Source organism: Eumetopias jubatus, unplaced genomic scaffold (assembly GCF_037043125.1).
Source record: "Eumetopias jubatus isolate StellerSeaLion01/CBP00866 unplaced genomic scaffold, mEumJub1_p1.0 scaffold_12, whole genome shotgun sequence".
NCBI lineage: Eukaryota > Metazoa > Chordata > Mammalia > Carnivora > Otariidae > Eumetopias > Eumetopias jubatus.
This window is the reverse complement of record NW_028274818.1, coordinates 54128047-54148142: the sequence shown is the minus strand read 5'-3', so window position 1 is coordinate 54148142 and position 20096 is coordinate 54128047. Positions and strand designations below refer to the sequence as shown.

Sequence of the window (20096 nt, the reverse complement as noted above, 5' to 3'; positions counted from 1 at the left end):
CTACTTGCCCAAGTCCTCACAGCTAGTAAGCAATGAGCCAAAGCCTAAGTAGGCTGAGTCTGAGCCTGTGTTTTGTTCTTATTTTTTATTTAAATTCAATTTAGTTAACATATAGTGTATTATTAATTTCAGGGGTAGAATTTAGTGATTCATCAGTTGCATGTAACACCCAGTGCTCATTATATCAGGTGCCCTCCTTAATGCCCATCATCCATTTACCCCATCTCCCCACCCACTCCCCTCCAGCAACCCTCAGTTTGTTTCCTATAGTTAAGAGTCTCATATGGTTTGCCTCCCTCTGTGTTTTTATCTTAATTTTATTTTTCCTTCCCTTCCCCTATGTTCATCTGTTTTGTTAAATTCCACATATGAGTGAAATTATACGGTATTTGTCTTTCTTTGACTGACTTCACTTAGCATAATACCCCCTAGTTCCATCCATGTCATTGCAAATGGCAAGATTTCATTCTTTTTGATGGCTGAGTAATATTCCATTGTGTACATCCTCCTTATCCATTCATCTGTCAATGGACATCTGGTGAGCCTGTGTTTTTATCACTACTCTATACGGCCAGTAGTCTGATAGATGGCCTTAGGCAAGTTTCTTTACCTTTTCTTTGTGTGTCAGTTTTCTTATCTGAAAATGGGCAGACTGGATTGCCTCAACTAGGAATGACCATTAGAATTATTCATGAAGCTTTAAAAAAATACACATGCCTAGCATTCTTACCTTGGGGATTCAGTCTCAGTAGGCTTGGGATATTCTTGTTCATTCCAGTCATTACTACTAGATTAGATTAATTCTGAATTTTTTTTTTTTTTTTTGTACATTTAGCATTCTAAGATACCTGGTTTGAACATTGATGAACAATACAAAAAGCTGAATTGTTCAGCAGGTGCTTAAAGAAGGGAAAAATTAGGCCTGGAGTTGTCAGGAAAGACCTGACTTAAGTTTAAGAGAAAATGATGTGTGGCTTATAAACTTTGCTTCTTTGGAATGTAGATGTTTCATGAACTGAAATAAGATGTACTAGTGCTGCTAATATGAATAATGGTCTTTTCCTAGTGTGGGGTGTATGTGTGTGTGTATCTGTCTGTCTGTAGTGGGTAGATAGTACTTAATTGTCAAGGAGAAAGAGAATAAAAGAGATAGTGTACTTGATATAGGTGGGAGTGATAGTAAGCAGACAAGCTTGCATAGAAACTAAAAGCTGTATTTTGGGAATTGTAATGGGTTTTACAAGCTAACCCAAGGAATTAGACAGTAAAGATCCAGCAAGAGAAGTGGTGTTCCAAGAATGTTATTTTAACATCATTGTGCTAGAAATATTTCAGGAGAGAGAGACTTGGAGGGATAAATACTTAAAAAAAAAAAGGCAGTTGAAATAATTGACATTTATCATAACAAGTATTTGGTAGTAAAAATGAAGAGAGGGTGCACTGAGCAAAGTTTTGAGGAAGTAAATGATCTGGTTTGGACATAGATCAGCCGTTGACAGTACAATATAGTAGAAATAGCATTGGTCTAGGATTCAGAAGAGAACTTGGTTTTATTTATTTATTTATTTATAAAGATTTTATTTATTTATTTGACACAGAGAGAGAGAGAGAGAGAGAGAGATCGAGAGACAGCGAGAGAGGGAACACAAGCAGGGGGAGTGGAAGAGGGAGAAGCAGGCTTCCCGCTGAGCAGGGAGCCTGATGCGGGGCCTGATCCCAGGACCCTGGGATCATGACCTGAGCTGAAGGCAGACGCTTAACGACTGAGCCAACCAGGCGCCCCGAGAACTTGGTTTTAGTTTGCCTCTAACAAGCTCTTGTTCTTCAGAACTCCCTTTCTGTCATCCATGTCAGTGTTGAGAGATATTTACTGAGGCTTCTGTGTGGTTCGTTCTATATAGGAATCTGGTAGATAAAACAAAGTTAGCTGCTTTCTTGGAGTGTACTGGTTGAGAGAATAAATGCTAGGATCTAAAGTTACAAACCTGTGCAATAAAGTTGAAAGAGAGAAGAAAAGTTAATTGTTTTTAACTGAGGCAACTAGAAGAATTGGACATTGGTTCAAAAAGAAATGGAAGAGTTGCAGAGGATTTGAATCGGAGAAGCTGTTGAGATGAGTGGAATGATCCAAGTGGAATGATCCAAGTGGAGACATTATATAGGCACTTAAAAATGCAGACTTCTGACCTTTAATTTTCAGTCAGACTGGGTGACTCAGTCGGTTAAGTGTCTGCCTTCGGCTCAGGTCATGATCCCAGGTTCCTGGGATCCAGTCCTGTATCAGGCTCCCTGCTCAGCTGGAAGTCTGCTGCTTCCCCATTGTGCTCACTCTCTCTCTCGCTCTCTCTTCTCTCTCTCTGTCAAATAAATAAAATCTTAAATTTTTTTTTTTAAATGCAGACTTCAGTGCATTTAAGAATTGGGCTGGAGTTGTCCTCATAGCAGGGATCATTTTTGAAACAGAAGTTTGAATGTGGAGCTTCTGCAGATACTTAGAATAAAGAAAGATGCCAAGCAAAGTAAAGCTCTGAAGGAAGGAGAGTGGTTTGAAATGAAAGATGGGAAGAGGTTTAAGGAGGTCATTTGAGTGGCAGCAATTTAAAATGTCTCAGATAAGGCTGAGAAAAGGGCCTTGTTTTCAAAAGAGGGAAGTAATTGGTAAAAGCTTATGGGAGTGGAAAGAGAAGATACTTGAAGAGCTGGTAGGCATGAGTTCTTACACATTTGTTTGGCAGCCAGAGAGATAGAAGAGGCTAGAGTAATCTCACCCTTATATGCTTCAGCCCATTCTATACAATGCCATGATTTATCTTACTAACGCACAATTTTGATTATGTCAGTCTCTTGCTGAAACATCTTTCAAAGACTCCTGTCATCCTGAAGAGTAAAAATGTAAATGCTCACCTTAAAGGCCTGAAGTCTGGCCCAAACCTACTTTTCTAGCTTTATTTTTCACTCTTCTTAGATAGGCTTTCTGTTATAGCATGAATAACCTGTTAGCCTGTTAGTAATTTATTTGGGGACCATCTTTGTAGTTTTGAGTTGAAAATTAAGGTCACGAGGTATTGTGACTTGGGTTTTATAGGCTAAATACACCTGATGCAGTTTCTTAAACTATGTCATTATCAAGTAAGTTTAGTATATGTTTATCTTCAGCAGCTTTGAGAACAATTGTATTGGCTGAATTTCTAATGGTGTATTAAGATGTAAAAACAGAACATACCATATTGTTTAATAAGTGCTACCCTATGCTGGATCCTTGAAATTCTAGGCAAATTTAGTGAAACAATCCTCTAATAGATTTTGATACATGGAATAGTTAAGCTAAGAGAATACAAGACCAGTCCTACATCAGACTGAAAATTAAAGATCAGAACTTTCAAAATTCAAAGGTTTGATTAGAAGCAGACACTAGAATTCAGTTTTCTTCAGCTAAGCTCTGCAATTCCATGTGATTTGATTGGAGACTGCTGTGGCAGCCGAAAAGAAGAAAAACTGGGGAGGGAAATGAGCACAGTGTGACCTCTTCTGATGGATCAGCAGGTAGACCTCGCAGAGAGAAGCAACCTTAAAGGAGCCCCCAAGCTGATAATAGATAAAGAAGAATATCTGTTTTTTAATACATTGTGATTAAAGAAAGTAGAGGGCTTATGAAGTGAAAGCACTGGAGGCCCAGTGATCTTTTGGTCTTTTTTGGATTTTGATCAAAGTGGCTTCTATTATACCCATTTCCTACAAATCTCCGTGTACTTCATAGAATTTCTTACAATTTTTTCAAATTTCTGGACAATAATGTCCAAAAGAGCATAATTTTCACTCTTACCTGAAAGTTAATTTCTACTTTCCTACCTTTATGTTTCATAGGTATCTTTCCTGGATGGCCTTTTTTGTTTGTTTGTGAAGGGGGAGGTAGGCAGGGCATCACTTTAACCACACTGCTGTAATTGAATGGCTGACGCTATGTTTCCATACTATGGATTAGATTTGTACTTCTGGTTAAGAAGCAATTCTTCATTGCCCAGTTCTGTTCTTTCTTTTACCATAAATTCCGTGATTATTGGGCTCTCTCCCTTTCCTAAGTTCTTATCCAAGCTGTTCCAATCCATAGTCAAAGGAAGAGCTCAGTAGATCACCATGCTAAGAACAGGGCAGTAAGTTCTTTGCCGTAGAGGTGCTCAGTGTTGTGTGAGGAACAGAAATATAAACAATTAATTTCAGTTCAGCGTTGTAGTAAGTGCTCAGATATGCCAAAGGGTTGTGGCCAAACCCCAGATTGTGGAAATCAGGAATGTGTCCTAGTCCCTAACATGTTTCTGCCCCCAGAAAAAAGAATAAGAATTTAGTCAGGTTTTGGATGGTGAGGAGTGGGAGCAGGGTCAGAATAGTCTTGGAAGATGGAGAAGCATGAGCCAGAGGCTTGGAAGCATGAGACAGCATAGTATGTGTTTAGGGAGCAACTACAAGTAGTTCTGTATTACTGAAGCATGAAGTGGGAGGCAGGGAGTGGCAGAAAATATGAAACTGAAGACTTAGGGCAATAGAAGAAAATTTTAGATATTTTAAAATATGTAAGGAAGCTTGAATTTTGTCATGGAGAGTTGATAAAAGGTTCTAAGAAGGAGAACAGTAATTCTGACAATTATAGTTAGGTTCTTGGCAGTGTGAAGGGTTGATTTGCAGAGGTGGTAAGATAGGAATTAGGGAACTCTGTTAGGAGGTTGCTGTAAGTAAGAGATGAGGGCTTGAGCTAAGGCAATCATAACAGGATGGAAAAATGGGTTACAGAAATTTGAGGTAAAGTAAACTGTAAATAGTGGAGGGAGGATGAAGGAAAAGGAGTAGTATAGATGTTTTTCAGGTTTCTAACTTGAGGACTGGGTGGATAAGAGTATCACATGATGAGAGCAAGGATATAGGAAGCGGAGATTTGGAAAAGGAAGATTTTTGTGTTCAAGTTTGGATTTAGTTGTTTTAGAGATATCTTGGAACATGAAGTGGGGGAGATTCAACTTTTAAATGAGGTATACAAGGAAGACTGAGAGCAGAACCCTGGAAGCACTGAAATTTAATCTGCTGCAGTCCACAGAAGCTGCATATCAAAGGAGACTCAGAAGACTCTGAGAGAGATGGGAAACAGAATTGTGTAATTTGACAAACCAAAGGAGAAGAGGGTTTCAAGTGGAAGCAGTAGTCAGAGGTGCCACACACAGCAGAGAAATCAAAAAAGGTAAATCCTGCTACTACCATACTGATTTCAGTAGTTTAATGAGGGCAGAAATTAGAATTCAGCAGGCTGAGGGCTAAGTAGAAGGTGAAGAAATTGAGACTATAAATATATGCTAATTTGGAATTTGATAAGTAAAAGAAGGTAGAAAGGACAATAGCTGGTAACAGTAGTTAACATTTGAGTGCATATTTTATGTCAGACTAAGCACAGTGCATGCATCATTTTATTTTCCTCATAATAACTCCATTTTATTTATTTGAGAGAGAGAGAGCAAGCAAGTGAATGAGTGTGCATGGTGGGTTCATGAGCCGGGGGGGGGGGGCAGAGGGAGAGAGAATCTCAGGCAGGCTCTACCCTCAGTGCGAAGCTGGATGCCAGGCTCCATTTGAGATCATGACCTGAGCCAAAATCAAGGGTCAGAAGCTTAACTGACCAAGCCACCCATGTGCCCCGAAGTAACTCCATTTTAGAGTATCGATATTGAGGCATGCAGGTTTTGTAATTTACCCAAGAACATACAACTTATAAATGGAGGACTTGGGAATCTTGACTCTGAAGTTCCATGTCCTAGCCACTATGTTACAAAACTTCATTATTTCTATTGTTGTTGCCACTATCTAAATCTGAGGTAAATGTTATTCTTCTTTTGTGATAGTTCTTATATTTTTGTTATGCTATAACTAGCCTTGACTAATACCATCAATTCTTGAGTGAACAGATCAGTTGACCAGAGAATATTAAATATGAAGTATAGCAATACAGAAAGATCATAGGCTTTGGAGAGAGATAATCTAGGCTTGCCGTCACAAATTGAATGACTTTAGGCCAGTTAATTTCTGAGCTTTAGCTTCTTTATTTGTAAAAATTAGATTAAGATTTTCTTCTAAAAGTCTGAATAAAAAAATAAAAACATAACTTTTTTTTTTCCCCAAGACATCAGGTGCTTACGATTGCATTGCTCATACTCGATGCAGAGTTCTGCATGGGTCCCCTTTTTCACTCCATTTTACATGATTATTCTTTTATCTTCTGTCTTCAGTGTCATTCTTTTTCCCATTTTAGGCAGTTACCCCAGAGTATGTTTGAGCCTTTCTAGTCAGGCTGCATGTATTTATTTGATGTGTTTTCTTCCCAAATAGTCTTGTTTTGCTTATATGTTATAAAATTTTACATAAATTGTATAATGCTATTAATCTCATTCTTTCTACTTCTTTTCATTTAACACTTATTTTTAATTGCTTTAGTTATTAGAGTCATCATTAAAATGAATTTTAAGTAGTTAATGATGTGGGAGATGCCCTCAGGAAAGCCTCATAATATCATTTATTCATTGAGCAGCACTTTGTGCGTAGCTGCTTCTAATGAGAGACTATATGTTAATAAATGCATTTGGGTGTATTCTGTTCCATTTGCTTGTCTTTTGCTATCCCAGTACTGTAGTCTAGTTAGAATGGTTTTGTAATAAATTTAATTATCTGGCAAGGGGAACCACATGCCTTTGCTTTTTTGTTAATTTAGCTATTTATGGGCCACTTTTTTTTTGTATCATATTGAGAACAAATGGATCCTTCAGGTATTTTGATAAGAGTTATATTTGAGTCTTTACATTGCTGTCATCAGTATTCCATCTATGAACATTAGATTTTTTGTGTATTTCTTTATTGTATGATCATGACCAGAGTTAAAATTTTTTGTCTATAAATGGTTGTGTATTATTTTTCTTAGGTTAATTTCTAAATTGTTTATAATTTTTGTTATTGCTAATAGCTTCTTTTCGGTTACTGCTGGGAGGAAAATATAAACTTTTCTGTTTCTTAAATTTTTAAGTTGAGATAATTTACATACAATGAAATGCACATATATTAGCTCTATATGTAGTTGGATCAGTTTTGACAAATACGTATATTTGTGTAACCTACCCCCCCATCAAGATATAGAACATTTGTATCACCCCAGAATGTTCCTCATGTCCTTTACTAGTGAATCCCCTGAAGCAACCTGTAATTTGATTTCTATCACTGTGGATTAGTTTTGCTAATTCTGGAACTTCATCTAAATGGAGTTATACAGTATTTTCTTGTGTCTGGCTACTCAGCATAATGTTGCTAAGATTTATCCATGTTGTTTCATTAGTCAGTAATTCATTTACTTTTATTGGGAGTATTTAGTACATTTCTGAATATACTATAGTTTATTCTGCTGTTGGACATCTGGGCTGCTTCCAGTTTTTGGCTATTAGAAATAAAAGGTACTAGGGCCATTTTCATACAAGCCTTTTTGTGGACATAGTTTTCATTTCTGTTGAGAAATACCTAAAAGTGGAATTGCAAGTGCTGAAACAGATGGATATCATACGCTTCTGGATATAATACCCTGAGAAAGACACAACATCACTTATGAATGATCCCATCCAGGAATATATAACCTGAATCTGGACATGAAGAAATATCAGACAAGTCTCACATAAGGACCATATTATTTAAAAAATTAAAGGACCATGTTCTTAAAAAATACCAATGCCACATAAGCTAAAGGCTAAAAACTATTTCAGGTTAAAGGAGGCTGAAGACACATGATAGATGCAGGACATGATTCTGGACTCAATTCTGTAGTTGGGAGTAGTGGAGGGGGAATACTGTAAGGATATTATTGGGTTAATTAACAAAATTGCAGTATGGATGATAGGTTAAAGTATTATGTCAGTGTAACTAAAGTTGATAATTGCACTGTGGTTATGTAAGCGAATATCCTTATTCTGTGGAAATACATGGTAAGGTAGTTAGAGATAAATTAAATGGAGAGGGAGAAAGAGTGAGAAGGAAGATGTGAGAGTGTGCTATGAGCAAATGACAAGTGATGGAACAAATGAGGCAAAATGTTAACAATAGGTTGATATGGTTTGTACTTTTGATATGGTTTGTTCTTTGTACTATGCTGGCAATTCTTCTGAAACTTTGAAATTATTCCCAAATAAAAAGTGAAAAAAACAAAAAACCTGTTTTGGGATTTTCCCCTTCTCTATGTGAGGTATTGATTAATCCACTCAAATTTCTTTAATTTTCATTAGTTTTATACTTTATGCCAGTTTTGCTATTTTTCTAGAGAAATCCATTTCTTCTTTTTGAAATATATTGGTATTTGTATAATTTGTAATATTTTATAATTTTAAAAATCTGTTTTATCTGTGGTTATTTCATGTTTTTGTACCATATTTTGTTAATTCACATCACCAACTCTTCTTGATCGGTTTTGTCAGAGATTTATCTTTTTAACATTTTCTTCAAAGAACAAAGTTTTGGTTTTCTGAATCTGCCTTTTTCTTTATTTCAGTGTTTTCTGTCCTTACAGCCTTCCTTTTTATTTTATTTTATTATTTTATTTACACTGTTACCTCTTTGAGTTGAAAGATTAGCTCTTTTTTTCAGGGTTTGTCTTCCAATGTGTTTAGAAACATAGTTTTCCTGCTATTGTCTTATCTGCATCCCACCAATTTTGACCAGTAGTCTTCCAGTATAATATTTCATAATGTTCCTTATTATTTCCTCTTTAACGGAAGGATTATTTTGCTGCATCATTTGTATTTCTAGGCTTAGAATGTTGGCTTTTTGTTACTTCAAATATTGTTGCCATGTGGTTGGAGAGCGTAGTGTATTAGATCTTCAGTCTTTGGAATTTGAGTCCTCTTTTGAAGTTTTAGTATATGATCAGTATTTGGGAAATAGTCCATGTGTGCTTGAAAAGAATGTTTAATTTGATTTGTTACAAAGTTCTGTATTTTTGATCAAGCTTGTTTCTTATAAATCTTATATTCCCTTAGTTTTTGTCCATCTGTTATTTTGTAAGAGATAATTTAAAATAGGCTACCAAGGCACCTGGGTGGCTCAGTTGGTCTAACTCTTGATTTCTGCTCAGGTCAGGATCTCAGGGTTGAGACTGATCCCTGCGTCAGGCTCCATGTTGGACATGGAGCCTGCTTAAGATTCTCCCTCTCCCTCTGCCCCATTCCTTCCAACCCCCACGCTTTCTCTTAAAAAAAAAAAAAAAGCTACCATAATTTTTGATTATTCTGTTTTCACATGTAGCTTTGGTTGTTTTAAATATTTTGAAGTGATATTGTTGGGTGCCTATATGTTTATAATCATATCTTTTTACTAAAATCTCTTAGTGACATGCTTATCAATTTAATTAAGTTTTAATTAGAATTGCTACTTATTTTTTTTCATGTTTTCTCAATGTATCTTTACTCAAATTTTTAATGAATTGAAAAGTATGGCTAATAGTTCCTAACAAGCCTCTGTATGTAACATGATATCTGGTAAATATTGGTAGTCTTAAGTGCTTATATAGTTTTTTCAGTATAACTCAGAGGGAAACAACATTAACTCATTTGAAAGTTTGACAGACTCCAGTTTAGTTTTGCCCTCTCCCTGCAATTATTAGGCTTGGCTCATTTGCATATTAGCATATTCTTTATTGCACATTAATGTGTCTTGGAATTTATTATTGCATTATTTTGCTAAGTTTCTTTGATAAGATTATAAAAAGTAATTGTTTAAGGTAGCTAGGTCTGTATTTTTGAGCTAGCAGTTGTAAAACACTCTCATTCTAAGCCATTGGTATTAAAAAATGGTGTTTCCTCAATCACTTGTACATTAAAGAATACTTTCTCTCTCTTTTTTTTTAAAGATTTTATTTATTTGAGAGAGAGAATGAGAGAGAGCGAGAGCATGAGAGGGGGGAGGGTCAGAGGGAGAAGCAGACTCCCTGCTGAGCAGGGAGCCTGATGCGGGACTCGATCCTGGGACTCCAGGATCATGACCTGAGCCGAAGGCAGTCGCTTAACCAAGTGAGCCACCCAGGTGCCCCAAGAATACTTTCTCTCTTAATGAAATCTTTTTTTTTTGTCACTTCAAGGCTTGATTCAGTTGCTATATCCTCTAGAAAAAATTTCCTGAGTCCTTCTCCTGTTCCCTTCAGTCAGAGCTAATTAATACATCTTTTACTTAACATTTACATTTTAACCACTATTTTTTGAAATATATAGTTTTAACATACCCTTTAAAACAGCATAGTGCCCAGCAGTAGGTTCCCACTGCAAGAAAAACTTAAGTCACTATCCATTCAAGTTGAAAACCTTCTTTCAAGAAAATCTGTTAGTGCCATCTGGATACGAACATTCATTCCTTCCACACTGTGGTACTTTTTTTTTTAGAATCTAGTAACCATTAAGAGCATATCTAGAAGAGCTTTTGTAGAAATAATAGGCAAATAACAAATATTTGTCATTAAAATAGATGAATATATATTTATTCTATTAATACATGGTAAGCCTATTTTTTGGAGAGTGAACAAAAAAGATAAACATTAATGATATAAATACGAAATTAAAATGGAGTGCTCAACAATTGCTAATATTTCTATTGCTTTTAAGCGCATACAGTTTATAATTTATCCATATGCTTTTTGTCCATTTTAAAGAATTCTATTCTGGCAATTGTACCCAGACAGGTATTAAAATAATATATGTAAAAAGTAAATACAACATTGAATTACTATTTTGTATTTAAAAATGGATGGAATTCTAAAACTTTTTCTTATGGGAATTTAAAGACATGCCAAAAAGTATAGAAGGAAAAGTGTAATGGGCATGTACCTGTTGCCTAGCTTCAATAATGATTAGCCTTTTGCCAATCTTATTTCTCTCTGCTCCACTTCTTCTTTTTTTTTTTTAAAGATTTATTTATTTATTTATTTGAAAGAGAGAGAATGAGAGAGAGAGAGAGCACATGAGACAGGGGAGGGTCAGAGGGAGAAGCAGACTCCCCGCCGAGCAGGGAGCCCGATGCGGGACTCGATCCTGGGACTCCAGGATCATGACCTGAGCCGAAGGCAGTCGCTTAACCAACTGAGCCATCCAGGCGCCCTTAAAACAGCTTCTTAAAACACTTCTTAAAACAGCTTTATCGGGCATAATTGGCATACAAAAAACAACATAAATTGTACAATTTGATACATCTTGGCATATGTATACATCCATGAAACTATCACAAGCAATTAGTGAACATATCCCGTTTATCCTCAGGAATTTTCTCATGCCCTTTTGTAATCCCTTCCTCCTGGCTTCCTCCTCCAGGCAACCACTGATTTGCATTCTGTAGCTATAGTTTAGTTTGCATTTTTTGTATTATGTAAACGGAATCATACACTATATACTTTTTTTTTTTGATCTGGCTTCTTTAACAGAAGAGTTATTTTGAGGGTGTTGTGTGTTTCAAGTTCATTCCTTCTCATTGCTGAATAGTATTACATTGCATGTCTGTAGTACAGATTGTTTATCTATGTACCTGTTCATGCACATTTGAGAGTTTTTTCCAGTTTTTGACTATTATAAATAGAGCTGCTGTGACCTTTTGTGTTTTCCTTTCTCTTGAGTGAATACTTAAGGGTGGAATGGCTGGATCATATATAAGTGTGTTTCACTTTTAAAGCAATGCCAAATTGTTTTCCACCATTTATATTCCCACGAACAATATATGAAAGTTTCAGTCCTTCCATATTCTTTGCAACACTTAGTATGGCCAGTCTTTTAAATTTTAGCCATTTTAATGTGTGGTATCTCATTATGGTTTTGATTTGCATTTCTCTATGACTAAGGATGTTGAGCATCTTTCACTTTTATTTGCCATCCCTGTGTCTTCTTTGGTGATATGATGGTGAAAATCTTTTGCCTGTTTTTAAAAAATTAGGTTGTTTCTTATTTTTTTTTAAAGATTTTATTTATTTGCCAGAGAGAGAGAGAGAGCATGAGTGAGCATGCGTGTTCACACACACACAAGAGCTGCAGGCAGAGGGGGAAGCAGGCTCCCCACTGAGCAAAGAGCCCGATGCAGGACTAGATCCTAGGACTCCTGGATCATGATCTGAGCTGAGGCAGATGCTTAACTGACTGAGCCACCCAGGCAACCCCAAAATTGGGTTCTTTCTTACTTGAGTTTTGAGAGTTCTTTACACTGGATACAAATCCTTTACCACATATATGCTTTGCAAATATTTCCTCCCAGTCTGTAACTTTCCTTCTCATTTTAATAAGTGTATTTTGTGGAACAGATGTTTTTAATTTTGAAGTTCGGTTTCTCAGTTTTTTCTTTCATGGATTGTGCTTATTTTTAAAAGAAACTTGTATTTTGGATTGATTTTAGATTTATAGACAATATGCAAAGGTAGTACAAAGAGTTAACTATATACCTTTCACCCAGCCTCCCTGAATGCTAAATCTCACATAACCTACCCACATTGGGGAGGGCAGTCTACTGAGTCTACTGATGGTAATGCTAATCTCATTTCCAAAAAACTCAGAACTCGGGGTGATAGGATTTGATTTATGATATTAAAAACAAGGATCTGTTGGTCTTCACAATAACTGTGGATATTAGGAATTACACATACACACATACGTAGTTCCTGATGATAAAACTAGTGTATGCTTGTGGTAGAAATTTAGAAACTATAGAAAAGGATAAGAAAATAAGGGGGTATCACCACCAAAACGCTAATGTCCACAGTTTTGGATATCTGAAACTTTGGTTGTCCCAAATACCGCCCCCCCCCAACACACAGCTGAGAAACAATGTAAAAGTCTGTCAATAAAGAAATATGTAATAAATAATGATGTAGCAGTATGAGGTTTTGAAAAGTAATATATTCTTGTGGTTCAAAATTCAAAAAGACATAGAGTATTTAGTAAAAAATGCTCTTGTATTTTTCTTGTGACTCTGTCACCCATTTTCCTCCTTGGATGCAACCAAGGTAGTGCTTTTTTAAAAAAAAAAATTCTTTCAAAGAAATGTATGCATACACAAATACTTTTAGTACACATGTACACATGATAGCCTACTAAGTATATATTATTATGTACCTTGCTCTTCTCCTTTATTTTTTTAGTTTTAATTTTATCAAAATAGTGTATCCATATGAAAGATAGCTCTAAAAGACTTATTTATTTATTTATTTATTTATTTATTTATTTATTTTGGTTTGAAAGAAACCACTTTCATCTCTTGGCTGATTAATTTTATATTCGTCTCTAAAATAATTGCTTTAATGTCAGTTTTAGGTATTCTAGTGCAGATGATCAGATTCTCTTTACTACATGCTGGTAATACAATTCTGTCATAATTTGGGTTAGATCAGTATTCATTATTTATATAATTATTGACATATATATGCTATTCACAGCTGAGCCATGTAGTAAAACATGATTACTTTTCCTTTTCTGTACTACTTTTCTTTTCTCCTGGAACTAATATTTGACTTAAGTATGCTTATTTTTTAATTTAATTACGAACTATCTGCCAGTTACATAAATTTGTACTTAAGATTTTCAAAGACCTATCTGATGTGCTGTCAATATCATCCTCTGAAAGAAGGTTCTTCTAGAGTTTCTGATAACCTCCAATTTAGACTGGTTGCTCCCTGTTCTCTCTGTATAGCTGTCATCTTAGGATTTCTGTTTCCAGTCACCAAGGGGATTCCTTTTCCCTCTCTCATCTCAATACTATATTGTTGTGATTACTATGGTTTCATAGACATGTAGTTCCCTCATATTAAAATCTTCTTGATTATTCTTACTGTTTATATAAATTTTAGAGTCAGCCTACCTACTTAAAAATCTCCTTCTTTATGTCTTCAAATCTTCTGTATATATTAGCTTAAATTGTATAATTTGACTTTTCCATGTTAAAGAATTGTCAAATATATTGGCGATTTCAAACAGGTGAACCAAATAGAACATTTCTTGCTAAGTTTGTATTTTAGTTTTTTTTGTTCTTTTGCAAATGGGGACTTTTCTTCTGTTTCATCTTGTAACAGGTGGTGATGGTTTGAGTAGAGTTGATTTGAATCTAATTTTATACCTAGGAATATAATTTTTATATCCAAGACTTCTTTTAATAGGTGGTTCTTTTTAATTTTCCACCTATATAAAGTCATTATCTGCAATTAATGATCATTTTCTGTCCCCCTTTCCATTTTTATACCTTTTATCATATTACATAGTACTAACAGTAATGGACATTCTTGTCTTGTTTCAGATCTAAATAGGGTTATTTTTAGATTACATCACTAAGTTTGAGGTACTGACTTTTAGGCTTGTGTATTGTGCATATATGTTTCCATGGTAAACATCTGCTTATTCCTATTTTAAGAAAATCTTGATGGATGTGTAAGTTTATCAGATGTCTTTCAGTGACTGTGGAATAATCATAAGATATTTTTCCTTCATATTTTTGCATGGTAGACTAAATAAATAGATTTTATTATATTGAACCACTTTTGAATATCAGAACTAAACTGCTTGATTATAACAGTGGCATATTATTTCTTTGGTGTGTTCTTGAGACTTTCTTTTTTATTGTTTTATTTAGAATTTTTGTGTCTGACTTCATAGTTTGTATTAACCTGTAGTATTCATTTGTGTGTGCTATTTCTCTTAATTTTGGCTATCACGGCTTTGTTTCCTATATCAAAATTACTTGGAAGCTTAGCTTCTATGCTTTGAAATAGTTTAGGCAGCTTTAGAATTCTCTGTTCTTAAATATTTAGTAAAATTTAGAATATTATTGGCATCTGGTACTTTCTGAGGAGGTTAACTCCTTGAAAACTTTTCTTTCTGTGATAATTATCAGATACTCCTTTTGTGAGATCTTTATTGTTTTACCTTCATGAAATTCATAATGCCTTACTTGGAATGCTGATAACACAGTTTATGGTTTTTTTTTAGGGCATTAAATAAAAATACTTGTCTTATGTACATTTGTCTTCATTAAATTGTTAAGTTCTTGAGGGCATTAGGGTAGGAGCCATCTATTTATTTATTGCCTAAAATTCTAGCCCATAGTAGGGAATATGTTGGCTTAACAACTTTTCCTTCTTTCTTTCTTTTGGTGATGGTGAATGTTTTACAGGCTTCCCAGTTGGCGTGTATGTTGTAAAGAGAGTTCTTCAGCTTCATCATATTACTCTCAAGATGACAATTGTGCACTAGAAAATGAAGATGTACAGTTCCAGAAAAAGGTACCTTAAATAAAGTTGACAATGTAATTTCTGTGTCAGCTTTTTAAGACTTTCTCAAAACATTTGGGGTAAAAGTAATTTCAAAAATACTATGATATAGTTTTTGGTGATTTGTAATTCTCTTTGCTGTAATCTGGAGAGTTACTCAGGTCATTCTGAAAGTAAGGTATCCTTGAGATATTTATATGTTTATTCTTGGAATGTTGTAACATCTTTAGTCCTAGAGTAGGGAAAAAAACAGTAGCTATTCAGAGAACTGAAAACTAGTGGTTCACTTTTTAATATTCTAAATAGTTAAAAGGTTTCAAAAGAAACCCTTATAAGTAAACACTTAGAACTGAGGATTATAGGGAGACCCTGCAATCAGTGGCTGTGTAGTTTTTTTATATAATTGGGTGGAGTGAATAGACACAGTCCAAAAAACCAGACCAGATGGTCTTTAAATCATTTATTATTTTATCATTTTAAATTATAAAATGTGGGGTGCCTGGCTGACTCAATCAGTAGGGCATGCGACTCTTGATCTCAGGATCATGAGTTCAAGCCCCACATTGGGCATAGAGCCTACTTAAAAAAAAAAGAAAGTAAAATCAATCACTCAATAATAGAAGGTGAGTATTGACAAGATTTGGCTCCCCCCCATCAATATATGTATTTTAAAATACAGTTGATCCTTGAATGACATGGGTTTGAACTGTGTGGGTACATTAATATGCAGATTTTTTTATGGTACAATACTGTAAATGTATTTTCTCTTATGATTTTCTTAACACTTTGTTTTCTCTAACTTACTTTAATGTAAGAATACAGTATAATAATACATATAACATACAAAATATGTGTTAATTGACCTCTTATTATTGGTACAGCTTCCAGTCAACAATAGGCTATTAGTAGTTTTTGGGAAGTCAGAAGTTATATGGAGATTTTTGACTGTGCTGAGGCTTGGTATCCCTAACCCCTGCATTGTTCAAGGATCAACTGTATAGAAGTAATTTATACTAACTATAAAATATTCATATTTATATGCTCTTCCCTTCCCCAGAGGAACCCCAATTTACTGTTTCTTATGAAAACATTGAGACTTTTTTTTTTTTAGTTATCTATATATGGCACACAAATTAGTATTTTATTTTCCATAAAATGTCATATTATAAATATTCTACAAATGACTTCCCCCTTCGGCCCAATAATATCTCATTGACACCTTTTCGTGTTGCTGTATTCTTGTGATGGTTACATTTTTATTTCATCGTATAAATTATGTATTTATTGACAGACTTTAGCATTGTTTCTCAGCTGTGTGTGTGCACGTGGGCTTGTGTGTGTGCATGTGTGTGAACATAAGTTTATAATTACATACTTGGAGGGGTTGGCATTACATTTATTCAAATTTTGGAGTTATGTTGGATTTATTTCTGGGCTGGAGCAATTTGAAGACTGTTGCTGAATATCTCTTTAAAAAGAATACAGTTTTATACTTTTACCCACGGTCTGTAAAACTTTGATCTAATTTCTGCTGAAAAATTTGAAGACTAAATGTGAGAATGAATTTAAGCAAAGTATTCAGGGGGGAAATCATATTCTTTCAGCAAATATTTAAGTATCTGGTATATGTTATAAAGACTTAGGTAAACAAAGAATATGAACTTTGCTTTTATGAAACTTACATACTAGGAGATACATTTAAACTTGAAGGTGTCTGAAATCTTAACTTGTAAGTCAGTGTCAAAAGAGAGATGATACAAAGAGCTGTATGTACATTCATTTATTAGATATTTCCTGAAGCCTTGTGCCTAATACATAGTGCTACATGGTAGGACTAAGGTGCTTATTAAGAAATCAAATGAGGGTCTTGAACTCATTCAGTATACATTTTAAGTGGTGGCAAGGAAGGGAATGCAGGAAGATGGACAGTAAACATGTAAACAAATAAAAGAGTCAAATGTGTTATAAAGTATATAATATTGTTTAGGACTGTTTTGTGAAACAGTTTTATCAGTTACCCTTTTATCTTTGTTGCAATATAGGATGAAAAAGAGGGACCTATCAATGCCGAATTATCAGAAAAAGTGGGTTCAAACTTACCTATTCCTCCAGAAGAACATAGATTAAAAGATGACTACATTGTGGATGTACAGGTAAGCTATGTTGCTTTGATTTTTAATGATATGTCTTTTAAAACCGCTTCACAAGACAGAAAACTTCTGTTTGGTCACCATATTGTATATTGTTACTTTTTCTTTTTGAACTGTTGTGCAGTTGGCTTTAATACTGTACACCTGCTAAGAGTACTGCTTTTGAGAAAATGTAAAATTACAGATTTAATAATAAATGTGACTATTTTTTTGTAGTAAAAGTTTGGGTGTAAGTTCTCATTTCTTCTTAGATTCCATTTTGGCTCACTATAATGGATCTTTGTCTCCAGATTTTTAGATGTCAGGAAATTTTTTCTAACTTACAACAAAAGAAGGTATTTGTATGTAAAACAAAGTATTTTGATACCAAACTTTTGTCACTCAGTGTGGAATATGAATTAATAATAGGTTAAAATATGTTTTATATGTTTCTTATATTACGTTCTGAATATTATTTTCCATTTTGTACTTCAGATTTTTATGAAAGATGTTAAAAACTAGACCAGACTATAAGCTGACCAGAATGCTGAAGCATCTGGAACCAATTTAATATCAGGAATAGCTGAAGGAACTAGGGATATTTGATCTGGAGGAAGAAGAACTAAGGAAAAACTGAGTATCTCAAATATTAACAAAAACAAACTTCAGCTCAAAATGAGGGAAAATTCTTTTTTTAAATACAGTTAGAGCTATTTAATGACTTAATTGGGCTATCTAAGTACAAATAGTGAGTTTCATTTTATTGGATCCTGGAATATGTTTGTCAAATGTTTGTACGTAAGAGTAAGAAAGTGTTCTCTGTAGCCCTTCTAGTTAATGTGACTATCCTGAACAGTCCTGCCATTGTTCATTTTCTAGAATTTTTATCATGGTATGCTCTTGCTCAAGTACTTTGAAGTGCTTACCATGTCTTATAGATACTTGCTGTTCAGTATAGTAGCCACTGCTACATTTGGCTATTGAGCACTGGAAATGCAGTTAGTCCAAATTGAGACTCTCTGTAAGTATTAAATACATATTGGATTTTGGAGACTTAGTAAAAAAAAAAAATAAACTATCTCATTGATTTTTTTTAATATTGAATACATATTAAAATGATAATATCTGATAATAATATAAACTCCTTTTCTCAAGGCCTTCACCATAAAATGCAAACTGTTTGTATTCCTTTGTGAATTTTTCATTTCAGTGTAAATAATTCCCCAAATGATCATATTTTATATTCCACTGACTCTGTATCTTATGTTTTCTTTCTGTTCTTATACTGGGTCCTTTTTTTCTTCAAAGTCCTAGTTTTTCTAGTCCATAGTAGTCTATAGTTTCTCTTTTCCTTGAACTGAGCATGAGTACCTCTCACTTGATACTCACTTAATAAGCATTAAGTGTCTACTATGTGCCAGGGCACATGAAAATCAAGAGAACATAGTTTTTACTCAAGACATTTATAGTATACTTGAAAAAGAGAAGGAGACTTGAATAAGGCAATTGAGGTTTCACAGATGCTCTATTAAGTCTATACAGAGAACAGTAGAGGCATAGAGGAAGAGGAATGTCTAATTCTATTTAAGATTGGTAGTGGGGGAGAATGTGCTGATAGAGGTTTCAAATATGAGTGGTATTATGTAGATTTCGGATTGTGTTTTGGAGGAGTGAATGGCCCAGAGCATCCAAGGACTGAAGGATCAGTGAGAATCATTTATTGTATTGTAATGTTACTTGTACATGCCCTGTGTTGTTGTTTATTGATGTACATTATCTTCTAAACTGCTCTGGGTCAAGAAGTATGTGTTGTACTGTTTTGTATATTTAAATATAATTTCCGTGTTGCTACTAGCATTAATTAAAGTAAGAGGGAAATATATGTAGGTCCTGATAGAAAATAGGAAAGAAGAAAGGCAAGCTCCTTTGTCCTAGTTTGTGAAATGCCATGAAAAATGTCTAGAGCTTGTATTTTAATATGAAATATATTCCTTGGGAGGTAATGTTGGAAGATAGGATTTTTATAAAAGTACATTCTTGATACTGTCACTTTTGAGACATACTTTTATAAAATCCTGTATAGCTAAAGAGATAATTTATTAATCTCAACATTTAATATAACTGACTTTTTTTTTTTTTTAAACAGAATATGGAGTCAAAAAAGTTAAGTCCGTCTGTAATTGAGACACTCCCTACAATTGATCTACATGAAGATTCTTCCAGTGGAGTTGTGGGCAGTGAAAACATTGAAAATATTTCCAGCTCATCTACCTCAGAGATCACTCCAATCTCAAAGCTTGAGTAAGTTATTACAAAGAAAAAAAGAGAATCTAATTAGGTAATGATAGAAAAATGTCTTAAGAAGATAAGGCAGCTTGAAACTCAGATTTGAAGTTTAGCTATATAGCAGACTAAAGTTATGATGCCTGTGTTTTGCATTTTTATTTTATTTTAATGTAATGATCTTTTGATATAAGGAGTATTTATTCTGTTTCCAAACCCAGTGAGGTTGATTAGATCTCAGCCATGAAATCTGTACATCACATAAAGTGAGGTTCTATTTGTTTAAGTAACTACTTATTTGAATAATCTTCCCTATAATTATCAAAGATTTGATGTCAGATTATTCATTTCTATCAAGTATTACTGCAGCATTCCATTCATAGTTGTGTCTTTTTGTG

At 34.4% G+C, this 20096-nt stretch overlaps 1 protein-coding gene across 5 annotated transcripts in view; it reads left to right on the top strand.

Annotated features, from left to right (window-relative positions):
* The window catches only part of SUCO (SUN domain containing ossification factor), an 89932-nt gene that overhangs the window by 7792 nt on the left and 62044 nt on the right, over positions 1-20096 (top strand). For all 5 annotated transcript variants that reach the window (XM_088017021.1, XM_088017022.1, XM_028123027.1 and 2 more), the window contains exons 2-4: positions 15190-15298; positions 17329-17439; positions 19562-19716. In XM_088017021.1, coding sequence (XP_087873147.1) covers positions 15190-15298; positions 17329-17439; positions 19562-19716 — 375 coding nt within the window. The remainder of the gene's footprint in view (positions 1-15189; positions 15299-17328; positions 17440-19561; positions 19717-20096) is intronic.